Consider the following 15,168-nt stretch of genomic DNA (forward strand, 5'->3'; position numbering starts at 1 on the left):
GCTAAACCTCAAATTCTTCATCTCCATCTAGTTTTCTACATTCCCTCACAAAATTTCTCCATTTTTCCTCAATCTCACTCTCACCCATAAAACTAGGTCATGAAATGTTTTGATCTTGGGCTCCATTTTTCATCAACAACAATCAAAAGCAAGCAAAAGAAGTAAAAATTGCATCCCTTGAGTGACAAATCTGAAATTTTGGTATAAATTCTAAACCCTAATTTTTCTTCTCTCACATTTTGCTTTCATGCTTTATTATTCATGTGTTGTTGTTGAATTTGAATATTTGTGACCTTTTGTTCTCATTTGCATATTAAGAGTGAATTTGGTGCATCTCTTATTAAATCTAGCTGTTATCCACCAACTTTGAGGACAAATTTGGTTGTTGGTGTGGAAAAGTAGCTTAGTTGAGACCCAGGGTTTGCCTTTTGTGAGGTTTCTTGATTGAATTATCTAAATATAGGTGTAAGACCTTGTGTGAAGACCAAATTGTGTATATTTGATTGATTTGTGAGTCTTTTACCATTGCACCTAAATAATCTTCAAAAACCTCGCACCCTAGCACTGTTTCCTCTTCCAAAACCCCATGGAAGAGTTATGGTATCAAGCTTAGAACCACGAAAGAAAGATATAGATTCTTCAACCTTGCTAATAAGGAATTAGTCTTGACCAAGTTTGTATGTAGAGAAACCACTGCCAACTTAGGAATCGCTCGCAATGTTGACCTGCTAGCCTCAAGGCTAGGGTGGCATGGCCCTAACGACTTTATATATAAAGAAAATGTTTTAACATACCCACGCCTTGTGATAGAGTTCTTTTCTACTCTTCAAATTCGATGGTTTTCACGAGTAGGATGTGTGGTTGCATTTAACCAACCGCACTCCTGTCTAGCTTTAGAAACAAAAAATATCGAAGATAATCCACCCCACCGTGCGATACATACAAAAAATTTAGATATTCGCCAAATATGGGAGATCACAGTTAGGGAATGTCATGGAGAAGGATATGAAACTTCTCTTCCTGTGCCTGAATGAGAAAAAGACCCCCAACCCCATTAATTTGGCGAAAGCCCTTATACATGAATTCATTGTTTTAATAGACAAATTCAAACCCGAAAAAATTCTTATGGGCGGGATGATCACTTTTCTCGTCCATACCCTTTTCCTGTCAGAGTCTTTGGATAATTTAGGTTTTGTCCATAACAACACCTCCTCAACATCCCCTTCTTGCAGACCTATCGCATGGTCAATGTACCCGTGTTTCTTTAGGATAACCTATGAAGAAACATTTGTCTGCTTTGGGAGCAAGTTTATCTGTTTGTAAACGTTGTACCTAAGCTTCGCAACGCCAAACACGTAGAAAAGAAAGACTAGGAATGGACTCTTATCTACTGCCTTGGACGGAGTACGGTTTAGTGTAAAAATAGCAGTTTCGAGAGGATATCCCCAGAAGGATACTAGAAGGTTAGCAAGACTCATTATAGATCGTACCGTATCTAATAGAGTTCGATTTCTCCTCACAGACAAACCATTCAACTGTGGTATTCCAGGTGGAGTTCGTTGTGAGAGAATCCTACAACTTTTCAAATGATCAATAAAATTTTGGCTTAAACATTCACCTCCACGATCTGATCGTAATGTTTTTATTGTCTTACCAAGTTGGTTCTCAACTTATCTATGGAACTCTTTGAACATTTCAAATGATTCCAACTTATGTTTTGTTAAGTAAATATAACTATATCTGCTTAAATTATCAGTGAAGGTTATGAAGTAATTGTAAACACCTCTAGCTTTTGTACTCATAGGTCAACATACATCTGTATGTATTAGGCCTAAGAGTTCACACTTGTTCTTTCACCTTTTCCAATAAAGGGTGATCTTGTCATTTTTCCCATTAAACAAGATTCAAAAAATCAAATGATTCATAATCAAAAGATGGTAGAAGTCCATCTTGATGTAACTTCTAAATGCGATTTGAGTTTATATGGCCTAAACGACAACGGCATAAATAGGTTTGATTATTCTCTTTATTAAGTAAGTATAATCTATTAGAACTATTAGCACTGGCATAAAACATATCATTCAAATAAATATATAAACAACCATTCTTTATTGTAAATGAATATCCTTCCTTATCCAACTCATGAATAGAAATGATGTTTTTATTAATACTTGAAACATAATAACTGTAACAACCCGACTTACCGTTGACTGGGTAAATAGGGTCATCACTGGGTTCGTTTCCCAAGAAACTGAAATCACACTTCCAAAACTCAAGCAAAGGGGTCACAAGCTCTTCAACGTGACTAACTCAGCTAAATTCCAAAACCAACTTCTAACTAATACACAAGATAATCATACAATTCACTTTGAGTCAAATATAATGAACAAAACCAAATCTAATATACATTTATCCAAAATCCTAATACAAATCTACAAATTCCTACGTGCTCAGCTCAATAAACATCCTTAGAACCTCTAATCACCTTCGCTAACCCATCCTTCTCGACCGGTACCGATCTGCAAACAAGCTAAAAGTTGGAAACAACAACAGGTCAGATAAAACTGAATGAGAAGTAACAACCCAAAAAAACAAATCACAGTAAATCAAATCATAGGTTTAAAAGCAACCTCAGTTCCCTAGATCTATGTGCGCACATGGAGTCTAGTTGAGAGGAACATCCATAGCTCTAAGGCTATGTCACTCACGGGTAAAGCTAGTCAATATCTCAATGACAATTCGCATCAAAACAGGGAGCAGGTAACAATGTTCCTCAACTCCGTCAATGACCAGCTCGCAAGCCCGATCCATTGACCATATCATAATATCAGCATAAGCATTCACAACAACATTTGTCTCAAAAATTTCCAATCTCAAAAGAGCTTTGGTAAAAAAAAATTTATTTTAAAGAATGTAGTCTGATCAGACTCTTTAAGGGATTGCTACTACTCAACAAAAAGAACACTTCAAGAAGCTAAGTCTGGTACTCCGCGATCACTAGAAGGGCTCCTCGATAATGTCGCCTCCTGAGCAAACAAACATAACATCACAACAAAGCATTCGATACTACAAACTAGGTTCATATAGCTCATTGCATCTCCTCCTAAGACCGCATCTTAGTTCCATCTTCTATTCTAATATTTGTAATTTCAAAGATTGCGCAGGATTCTAACTCCAACCCCCAATATATCATCAAAATATAACGATGCTTTAGACTAGCTTATACTCTTGTAAAGATCATACATCTCCACAACTCCCTTTGTATTTCCAATTCAAAACACTACTTTGCTCTTCTAAACTCAAAACCAAGAATATTTAAAAGAATCCAAGAAACCAAAACAAGAATAACAAACTAGCCAATTAGAAGACACAGCTAATTTATCCAATCAACCAATGATTTCCAACAATATATTCCAAGGTCTTCATTTTCACTATTCTAGTTTTTACTACAAGATCCGCATCTTTCAATTAATCAACATATCCAAGAAAACTAACTAATCAAAACCAAGACATTAGAGTAGTCTCCTACAAATTATAATCCATACTTAAATTCTCATCATCACATAACTTACTAATAACACATTTCCCATAAATTTCTAAATCAAGAACTCATCTAATTAATTTATAAAAATTCTAAGATTCATCAATATTTAGGGCTTAATACATGGTAAAGGGATATGCAAGTGAAAATATGCCAATCAAACTAATCTTTTAATGAATGAGAACATAAATATTAAGGAAAAGAAAAAAGAAATAAAGATCAAGGAGGATTTACCTCTGTTTGGTGGCAGCAAGAAATTAGGATTCCGCTATTGAAACTATGGAGTTGTAATCACTAATTCAGGCAAGCAACAAGAAATCAAGGCTGCGTTTCGTTCTTCAAGAAAATCAGTGAGTAATTGGAGGGAATCACTGTATTTCTGTATGAAACAAGGAAGGTGAGTGACTGATTTTTTTTTCGAATATCAAATTAGGCAATTAGGTTGTTTTTATTTTTCATTTTCGAACAAGATTCAGAGAAGGAAAAGCAATAAGGTTTGTTGTTCTTTAAGAATCCAGGCAAACGAATGAGGGAGAAGAATAATTGTTCAACTCAAATTCAAGGATAATAGAATATTGTTGGTGATCTTTAGAACACCCAAAGGGAAAATGGGAAAGGATGATGCGTGAAATCAGAGGAAGAAAGGGGGAATTGCTGTATGGTTTTTGGTAATGAGTGAATTAAAGGGTTTGGGGAAAGGGTTTTGGGTATTTTAATCAAAATAAAAATAAAACAAAAAGGAAAAGAGGGAAGAAATTAAATTAAGAATGTTTCATGTCATGTGTATTTAAGATCATTCTCGCACTGATAATTCTCTTAAACTTACTCGTCTTAAAATATTAATTTCCCAAATGTTACAATAACATTTATTTAGTACTAATATGAATCCATAAGGTAAAACTAGACTATAAGTTCCACGTGCTGCATTTGAGACTTTTGCACTGTTTGCAACGCATAATTCTACTTCTCCTTTTGCTAGTTTCCTACTCCTTGTTAGTCCCTACAAATTTGTACAAATGTGAGAACCACAACAAGTATCAAATACCCATGAAGTTGTACTTGCATAATTAACTTCTATAACATAGATACCTGAAGTAGAAGCACCAGTCTTCTTATCATTCAAGTACTTGGGGGAAATTCCTCTTCCAATGACCGATCTTGTCCCAATAAAAGCATTTGTTATTCACAGCCACCTTTGGCTTTGCAACAGCCTTTGGCTTATTAGAAGCTTTGGAAAGAACAACTTGTTTGCCCTTTTGTTGCTTCTTCTTGCCAGTCCCGGCCTTCTTAAACCCTTTTCCCTTTTGAACCATGAGAACTTCCTTCTTAGGTTCAACTTGGATATTCTGCTTAGCAGTAATGAGCATCCCATGTAACTCAGCAAGACTTTTTTCAACTCCATTCATGTGAAAGTTCAACCTAAAAGTCTTGAACCCACCATGAAGAGAATGCAGTATGATGTCAATAGCCAACTCTTGGCTACAAGGAAAGCCTAGTCTTTCCATGTTTGCAAAATGACCAATCATCTTGAAGACATGTTCTCCCACTTGCTTCCCTGCCTCTAACTCACACTCATGAATAGCCTTAAGAGTCTCATACCTCTCAACTCTAGCTTGCAATCGAAACATGGTTTTTAATTGCGAGATGATATTGTAAGCATCCATTTTCCTTAAACCTCTTTTGAAGGCATGAGTCCATGAAAGCTAACATATGATAAGTAATAATTACCGTTCTGTAAAAGATAGCGTTATGAGTTGCTTTCTCCTCATCAGTTAAATTAACAGTTAGGGATGGGATAGGGGTTTTGAGAACATTCTCTCTTCCTTCGAACCTTAGAACAATTCTTAAGTTCCTTTACCAATCAAGGAAAATTTTCCCGTTCAGTTTATCCTTCTCAAGGATTGAACGCAAATTGATAAGTGAAGCGTTGTTGGTACTAGACATGAAATCTACAATATAAAGGCATGCAAAATTCAACACGTTATCAAAATATAGCTTTAATTTATTTTAAACAATTTTAAAATTAATAAAAGCCATAAAACACTTTGTTCATTTTTAAATTGTCCCTTATGAATTAAGTGATTCCAAGATCCTATTTAAAATAATCGTAAGCGAACTTGTCCCTTAATATTATTTTATCAAGGTAAGTAAACTCTTTTACTAATTACAACTCTTGTAATTCTTGGTTGATATGAGATATATAACACATTATCTACATCCTATACTTTACTTCAAAACCCAACACTTTTTGATGATTTTGTTGAGCATAAGCAAATAAACATGTAAATTTCCCAAATTTACTCTGTCTTCCTAAATCAATTAGCAACACCCTGCTTGGGAACCTATCACTAATGATAAAGGCTTCTATAGATGTTTTATTTTGGAAAAGCATAACTCAATATTCCCTCCTATTCTCTTTACATGTCCCATTTGGTTTTTGCATATTCGCCAATGTACATTTTCAATTTTAAATATCTCTAATTGTGCTTAAGTAAAAATTATAAAAAATTAATATTAATAAAATTTACAATAAGACGAATTAAACAAGATCCCATATGACTATGTTGTAACTTATAGATTAAGAACAAATAACATAATAAGGGGGATTAATGAATAGTGTTGAAAAACTAAATGGGACAAGTAAAGCGAATAGGAGGGAGTATTATTTAGGGACCTATATATTCTATGTTGGTTTATTTAAAATTGAACACGTAAATAAATTAACAACATAAACATATAGCAAAGCATATTAAAAGCTACAGCTATTCAAAAGTGACCCGACCCGAAAATTCGATCCGAAACTGAAAGTAAACCGACCCGCAAATGTGTTCCTTTTTAGCTTTATCGAACCGACATTAACCGACCCAAAGCTATACCCGAACCGGTTGACAACCGAAAATGGGAAAACCGAACCCGAGCTATAACCGATTATTCTAACTAACACGTAACTGTTAACAGAAATTACCCGAACTTAATAATGACCGACCCGAGTCATATCCGACCCGAATCATGCTCAAAACCGAACTCGATCCGGCTAAAATCGACTTAACCCGAACGAAGTTTAGATCGAATTGCTGTAAACCTGAACCAATTTTTTACATAGAAGTATGATTGACTCATATTCAATCATCTTATTAATTATTCTAATAAAGTCATAAATATTTTAATAAAATAAATTTTATAAATACATGGTTTCATATATTTAGAGTTAATAATCAATGGTCAATGTTTATTTAACTACTTTTAATCGAATTATATGAAAATTGAAAGAACTTTATAATTTTAATTTCCGGTCAAACAAGTAAAAGTAACAATATATAATGATCACTAATTAATTTGCATTTTCACTGTTTTGCTTTAAGTAAAGGAACCTTATCATCAATTAAAAAATGACTAACAACTTAATCTGATACTGACTCGATCAATAGTAATTAGTAATTCGCAGATCGTAGCCGAATTCTACTTGAAAAATACCCGAACCCGATCTGTACCTGGTAAAATCGAACCAATTATTAACCGATGACAACCCGAGACCGATTGAAACTCGACACGTACTTCAACCGACACCAAACTGATGCTAACCCGATAGCTTGAATAACTGATCTTCAATCGAACCGTGACTAACCGACCCTACTCGAGTATGACCCGTCGCAACACGCATACGAAATATAACCGATCCGAAATACAACCAAATTGAATGACACCCATCCGAAACCGACCTGATTACCCGAATGAACACCTTTATTAAAAGCAAATAATAAAATGCAGATAATAAATGTGATCCTAGTATGGCTCCGTGCTTAAAGCATCATGATTCTCCATTCTTGATAATCTTGGACCTTGTCTTCATGAATATTACAAGTAATTCTGAAATTAAAATTTAAATAATAAATTACAAAAATACCAACGACACACACATCATATTAAAATTACAACAAAATAACCGATACACAGATCGTAAACCTTTATTCTAATATTTGGGCCATACAAGTCACCGCAATGTATAATATCAAATATTATACGACCACATAATTATATAAAGCACATGCAATAAACAAATTAAAGCATGAAATCAAATAAATATATATGCAATTAAAAATTTTAAAAGCATTAACCATTTAATTTAAATTAATCAAATTAATAAAATTAAAACATAAGAATCTTTTAATTGGTCAAAATTCCCAAATTAATGCCCAAATTAAAACAAAAAAAGAAAACCCACTATAATCATTTTATTCAATTACTAACTAAAAGTGGAAATTAATTCAAAATTAATTGCTTTATAATTGCATAGGATTGATTATGAGTTAAAAAAAAAATTAAAACCGAACACTTAAATCAGCCAGAAACGGGCCTTAAGCCCAGTAAACCCAACTGACCCGCGTTCCCTTTCCCTACCCTACCCTTCCCTTCCCCTTCCCTCTTCCCTTATCCTTTCTTATAACAGTAAAAGCCTTCCATGGCTGCCACCAAAAGCAACATCAACTAAGACCACCGGAAAAGACCCAAGACGGTCCCTAACCACGCGCCAACCACCCAAACTACACCAGCTACTGTGGCTTGAGTCACGCGAGCCGCCAAAGTGGGTGTTTTGATAAAGTTTTTCGCAACTTTGAAATGAAAATTCGATCATCAAATGTTCAAAGTATAATTCAAAAATAAGGGAAAAACATATAACTATCATATAATTATGGTTTAGAAATGATTAATAATGAAATTTCACAAAGTTCATGAATTCAATCAAATTAGGGAAAAATCTAGGGTTTGAAAAACGAAAATGAAATTGCATTTTTGGGTTCAAATTACTCAATTGAACAACAATCTACTTGTTGGGTAGTGCAATTCAACCAATAAAAGCAAATTTTCGAACAATAATTATAGCAAAATCAAACTTGTGAATGAAGATATTCAATTTGGGGAAAAACAAATGTCATGAAATAATGCTACTGTGTTTCGGTTTCTTTTTTTTTTCTTTTTTTTTATTTCATATTTTGTTGAATTATGTTAAGTGTCCAATACATCAAAATGACTCAAGTCATTATTTTTTATTATCATATAATTTAAAATAATGAGTACTTATAATAATTAAAAACCATTTTTAATTATATAAAATTTCAATCCAAACTAATTAAAATCCTATTTTAATTATGGAATTATAATTCACATTTTAACCTCCCCTAATTGAATCAAAATAATAAATATTTTCATATTAAAATATGCAAAAGGCTAACTTATATCACTGTAGGAATATAGATGCGTTAAGCGAAATTTCAAGAAACATATTTCTTTAAATCTAAAACAAGTTCTCATGCATATATTTATAAATATAAAGTATGTATAAAAGTCATACCCTCGATGCGTGCATTCCACATAATCGGGTATGTAACATCACCAAATGAGATTAGAACGTCAAGTGTTGTTCCTCTAGTATTGGTCCACAAGCACTAATTCGATCACCATCTATGCTAGTACGAAATAAGAAATACTAATAATTTTATTACTTTTAAGGTGGAGAAAGGTAGAGAGAAATAGTACACAAGCTTATGAAAATGATGAGCAAAGTGCATCTATTTATACACAAATGCAACACCTCTTCATATACCCATTTGATGGTTACATAGAGAGCTGTTTAAAAGTGACCCGACTCGAAAATCCGAACCGAAACCGAAAGTAAACCGATCCGAAAATGTGGTTCTTTTTTAGGTTTATCGAACTGACAGTATCCGAAACGAAATTGTACCCGAACCGGTTGACAATCGAAAATGGAAAAGCTGAACCCGAGCTGTAACCGACTTTTGTAACCGACAAATAACCGTTAACTGAGATTACCCGAACCTAATAATGATCGACCCGAGTCATATCTGACTCGAATCATGCTCGAAACCGATCCGGCTAAAATTGACTTAACCCGAACGAATTTTAGATCGAACTGCTGTAAACCTGAACCAAACTTTAACATAGAAGTATGATAGACACATATTCAATAATCTTTTTAGTTAATCTAATAAAGTGTTAGATATTTTAATAAATTAAATTTTATAAATACATGGTTTCATATGTTTAGAGTTAATATTCAATGGTTAATGTTTATTTAACTACTTTTAATCGAATTAGATGAAAATTGATAGAACATTATAATTTTAATTTCTGGTCAAACAAGTAAAAGTAACAAAGTAATAATAGTTATTAATTGATTTGCATTTTAACTATTTTGCTTTAAGTAAAGGGAATCTTGTCATCAATTAAAAAATGACTGATATTGATTCGATCAATAGTAATTAATAATATGTAGCCAAATTCTATTAAAAAAAAACCCGAACCCAATCTGTACCCGACAAAACCGAACCAATTAATAACCGATGACAACCTGAGACCGATTGACACTCGACACGAACTTCAACTGATGCTAACCCGATAGCTTGAATAACCGATCTCCAACCGAACCGTGACTAACCGACTCGACCCGAGTGTGACCCGTTATAACACACAGCCAAAAAATAACCGATTCGAAATACAACCGAATCGAATGACACCCATGCAAAACCGACCCGATCACCCGAATGAACACCCTAGTTACTTATAACACTTATATGTAATAATCAAAATGAATTAACTTCGTGTTTTGATTCCCAATTAGAAAATATCATCAATTCATACTAATAACTCCTACACTAAATAGTTAAAAAAATATCTTATGCAATTGGTACTGTTTTATCCAATTGGTAACTTATATGTGTGACCTTATAGGACCCGATCATAATAGCAGTATACTAATCTAATTAATATACAAATCAAAGTTGGTTTCTAGCAAAACACGACCACCTAATTTAATCGAATGTATCGATCTCTATATTATATCCTATTTATATTTTAGTAGTTACATTTGATTATTAGGACTCTTAGTTCCTTGAAAAAGGTTCTAATATATTCTAAATGGGAAGGATTATTGAACATTTAGCGTGTATATATATATATATATATATATATATATATATATATATATATATATATATATATATATATATATATATATATATATATATATATATATATAAGTCCCCAGCTACATACCATGAACAATGAACGTGCTATATATAAAGTGGGAAATATGAGCTAGTATTAAAACTAAAGTCCAAAGGGATGCAAACAAAACGGAAAAGAAAAACGCATACAGAGGAAAATGGTGACTCGTTACTTGAAAAAGCTTACTCGTCGGTTTTCCCTATTGGTTCAGTATGTTTGTAGAATAAAATGTCGACTTGTTGTTACGGAAAAGCCGAGTCGGTGCTTAAGTGACTACTTGAAAGGTTTTTAGTTTCATAATCACTGGTTAAACATCGCCGTTTTTCTCTAAGAGATGAATTGGTGGTTACTTTGCTTTTGAAAGGTTTTTACTTTCATAATCACTGGTTAAAAATTCGTTTGTTAATGTATTGATGTTACTGAAAGCAGAAAAACTCTATTATATATAAAGGAAGTTGCGTGTGGGGAAAACATAATTCATATATCCATTTTCCGATTTTCTATCTTCTCTTAAAAATACAATATTCTTGTTTTTCTCTTTTGTTTATGAACAATCAAAAAAAATTATAAACTTTTTGTTTATTTCTGATTCTATTTTTATAATCTACAAAACACATAATTATTGTTTCATTCTATTATCTCTATACTAAGAGACTTAATGTTGCTTTTTGTTTCACTTTGGATTTCAAATATAATTCAAAGTACGTTTGTGGAAGAAATATCACAACAACAAAGTTTTCATACGCGTACAACAAAGCATCAAATTTCCGAGTGATACATATTGTTAGAAACCAATCTTTAAGGAGAACTACAACTTAGTGATTACATAACAAGGAGATTCATTGCGATTTACTAGAGGACTACAAATTAGTCTCATTTGTAATTTGTATTGTATTTATTTTATATTAGCTTAAAATCCTGTGCAATGCACGTAGTTTAGTATGTAGATATATATAAATTAAATTTTCAAAGAATGATGCAAGAAAAATATACTCTTTTGTTTAAGAAAAGTATGCAAATACTATATATTTTAATAAAATAATTACTTTGGAAAACAATACAACTTACTAAAATATTTAAACTAATTTAACTCTAAAATTATACTAAAATATATTTTTGATGGTTTCTTCAATTAAATATATTTTCAATTGATTCAAATAAATTTATTTGATTTTAATTATCACCTAATTAAAATTTAACCTAATTCAAACATCATTTAACAAACTAAATTAATATATTTTTTAAAAATAAATCCTTGCTTACATATAAAATGTTTTATTGAAACAATTTAACTCTTTAAAATTCTTATATTAATTAATTAACAGTAATAATACATATTTTTTCTCAAATGCAAATTAATTATAATAACTTTTAGATTTTTTCCTTAAATGCAGAATTGTAATTGGAAAAAAGATTTGATATTGGTATATGTAAAAGGATTTGTCATACTTATGGTAGTTGAAACATTGTGATTGAATGATTTTTAAATATTAGTTTATTTGTTTTCATTTTTATTTTGATTTACAGTATTATAAACGGATATTATTAAATTGTGTAAATATTTAATTGATATAATATTAATTATTTCCTTAAATAAAGAGTTATTGCAATGTAAACATTTTAAATCCAATCAAAAAATGACAAATAGCACATCCTAAGTTTACCACTTATTATTAGACATCAAAATTAATAGATTATATGATATGATATTACAAGCAAAAAAAAATATTTAACAATAATTGTAAAAGTGTGAAAATAATTAATATTGAAAAATCATAATATAATTGGCGATAAAAATGTCTAAATAGGAGCTGTATTGTCGCCCATTGGTACCCTTATTTACTAATAACTATCTAAATGCTTTATGAAGAAAAGACAAATGGGGACGAGGATCGCACGAGATATTTAACAATAATGCAGCCTGTATGTTACCACTTATGTATGACTTAAATGCAATACCCAAGTTGTTGATTTGTCAAAACCACTCAGCGACTCTAATAACTCTTTTGTTGTTTGTTGAGGGGTTTTTGTGTATAATTTCCCAATAAATCAGTGATTGGTAGGGTCTAATGATTTTGAGACATCAAGGGATGGGGTATGGAGATTCATTCTCACGATGTGTACCCAGCAGCAACTTCCCCTTTTGCATTTCTCAATCATTAAAGGAGGATAATTACTAAACTTATAATTAGTAGTAGGAGATACTGCTCAAGTTTGATAGACGTATCTTAAACCCAACCAATTAAAAATTAATGCCTATTAACCGTATTCTTAGTGCCTATATACATTATCCTTAATGCCTACTTTTAATATTTTAAATGTTTACTTACATCGTTTTTAATGCCTACTTACATTATTTTAAAAAATATATAATGGGTCAACCTAATTAGAGATGGTCTCTCTAATTTGTGTTATTTGATTGACTAGATCAAGACTAGTTTGCGACTTCAAGAGTATTATGATGATTATATTTAATTAATTTGAGCTCAAAATAATATTGAAGATGTTATTAATATATCAAAAGCTCATTGAAGATGCTAAAAATAAATATCCGGATATTTTAATTTGGTAGATTTATATTAGTTATATGATGAACCTAGCAAAATAGTAGTCCTATATAATAATTTATGAATCACATTATCTATTTATACAATATACTAACGAAGAAACGATTAGGATACATGTTGACTATATAATAAAATTTTTCCCGCTATTTTCATGTTCTTATTAGGAAAATATTGTTTAGCATATCATGTAATATCTTTCAGATTAGATTTGTTTAATTGATTTAGTTATAAAATCTTTTAGAAATATATCTGATTTACTAATTTTTTACCATACGCAATCAATAAATATATGTAGTATCTTTTATTTAAAATAGATGATTATCGGATAACATATTAATTATTTATGTGAAAAATTAATTTTTTTAAAAAATAATCCATCTATCTTACAATATACTAATGAAGAAACGATTATGACACATTTCGACTTTACGATAAAATTTTTTCCGCTCTTTTTATGTTCTTATCAGGAAAATATTTTTTGGCATATCATGTAATATCTTTCTGATTAAATTTGTTTAATTGATTAGTTACAAAAGCTTTTAAAAATATAGCTTATTTACTAATTTTTTACCATATATAATCAATAAAGATATGTAATATTTTTTAATTACAATGGATAATTATTGGATAACATATTAATTATTTATATAAAAAATAATTTTTATTTAAATAATTTTGTAATTAATTAAGAAAAGAAAATAATTTTGAAATAGTTTTACATAGATAATCCTATATATTAGTTACATGGCTATACTAAAAAATTACATAATTAAATGGATTACACATTATTATTTTAGTAAATAAAATAAATTTCAAATGTTAATTTTAGCACGTATGTTTGACAAGTTTATAATATATACATATATAAATAAAGTTATATGTTAATTTTTATGTGTTGAAATTTTCTATTATTTTATGTAATTACTTATAATCTACTCCATATTGTTTAATGCATAATTTTATGATTATGTTTTATATAGCAATATATTAGTAATATGTAGAGGTGTTCATTCGGTTGATCGGGTCGGTTTCAGACGGGTGTTATTCGGTTCGGTTGCTTTTCGGATCGGTTATTTTTCGGCTGTGTGTTACAACGGGTCACACTCGGGTCGATTCGATTAGTCACGGTTCGGTTAGAGATCGGTTATTCAAACTATCGGGTTAGCATCAGTTCGGTGTCGGTTGAAGTTCGTGTCGAGTGTCAATCGGTCTCGGGTTGTCATCCATTACTAATTGGTTCGATTTTTTCGGGTACAGATCGGGTTCGAGCTTTATTTTTCGAGTAGTTATCGGTTACGGATAACTATTGATCGGGTCAATATCGAAATAAGTTAATAGTCAGTTTTTAATTGATGTATGCTCATTTACTTACAAAAAATAATTACCGATTGTTTTATCAGATATAGCAGATACGGGTGTCAAACACGTCGGGTTGGGTCATTTTCAGGTTCGGATCATATATAAATGGGTCAATAAACCCTTAACCTAAACCTGACCCATTTAATTAATGGGTCAAAAATTGAAACCCCGACCTGATCTGTAGCAGATCGGATCAACCTGCTAATGACCCATTTAACCTACTTTTTTTTTTTAGGTCATTAAATTCATATATTTCAGGTCATTTGACCCATTTAACCTTAATTAAAGGCTTCCTCCAAAAAAAAACGTATGCCACATAATGCAGCGAGTACACGGTATTCTTTAGTAAAAGGCGAAAGAATAGTTCGCTTTGTGCTCGTGGCGTGGCTGCGTAAGTTGGTATGAGATCTGTGGAAGTGATTTAAAGGATTTTTCTTTTATTAGTATCTTTCATAGCCGATGTGGGACAACTTCCTTTGTTATTGAAAGTCATCTTCAGCTGACAAATCCCTTAGCCGATGTGGGACAACTTCCTTTCTTATTGAAAGTCATCTTCAGCTGACAAATCCCTCAATACATGGTAATTGGTATTATCTTAGTTTTACGAAGTATTTGGCAAATGTTGATCCGTCTTAAATTTAATAAATGGGTTAAACAGGTTATTTTCGGGTTTAAATA

General features: G+C 31.4%; 1 protein-coding gene and 1 non-coding gene across 5 annotated transcripts; both read right to left on the reverse strand.

The window, feature by feature from the left end:
* Positions 1-2,092: 2,092 nt before the first annotated feature.
* LOC130815805 (uncharacterized) lies at positions 2,093-9,565 on the reverse strand. 4 transcript variants are annotated; one of them, XR_009042633.1, is made up of 5 exons: positions 8,892-9,548; positions 7,261-7,408; positions 4,631-5,490; positions 3,776-4,541; positions 2,093-2,530 (listed from the first exon to the last, which is right to left on the reverse strand). XR_009042633.1 is itself a non-coding variant. In XM_057682286.1 (3 exons), the coding sequence occupies exon 3, from the start codon at positions 5,203-5,205 to the stop codon at positions 4,657-4,659; it is 549 nt and encodes a 182-aa protein (XP_057538269.1). In that variant the 5' UTR covers positions 5,206-5,490; positions 7,033-7,408; positions 8,892-9,565; the 3' UTR covers positions 4,548-4,656. The 4 variants fall into 4 exon arrangements, 1 of the variants encoding a protein (XP_057538269.1); XR_009042632.1 differs by having other exon boundaries at positions 7,033-7,408; positions 8,892-9,527; XR_009042634.1 differs by lacking the exons at positions 3,776-4,541; positions 4,631-5,490 and having other exon boundaries at positions 7,033-7,408; positions 8,892-9,451.
* A 5,198-nt stretch (positions 9,566-14,763) lies between these two features.
* LOC130801407 (U5 spliceosomal RNA) lies at positions 14,764-14,879 on the reverse strand. The gene has a single exon (XR_009039585.1). It is a non-coding gene; the product is annotated as a U5 spliceosomal RNA (small nuclear RNA).
* Between the last annotated feature and the right edge of the window lie 289 nt (positions 14,880-15,168).

The sequence above is a fragment of the Amaranthus tricolor genome, chromosome 1, assembly GCF_026212465.1.
Source record: "Amaranthus tricolor cultivar Red isolate AtriRed21 chromosome 1, ASM2621246v1, whole genome shotgun sequence".
NCBI lineage: Eukaryota > Viridiplantae > Streptophyta > Magnoliopsida > Caryophyllales > Amaranthaceae > Amaranthus > Amaranthus tricolor.

Bases quoted from the DNA above. Each gene is read 5' to 3' on its own strand.
- LOC130815805 (XM_057682286.1), bottom strand. From the start codon at position 5,205: ATGGATGCTTACAATATCATCTCGCAATTAAAAACCATGTTTCGATTG.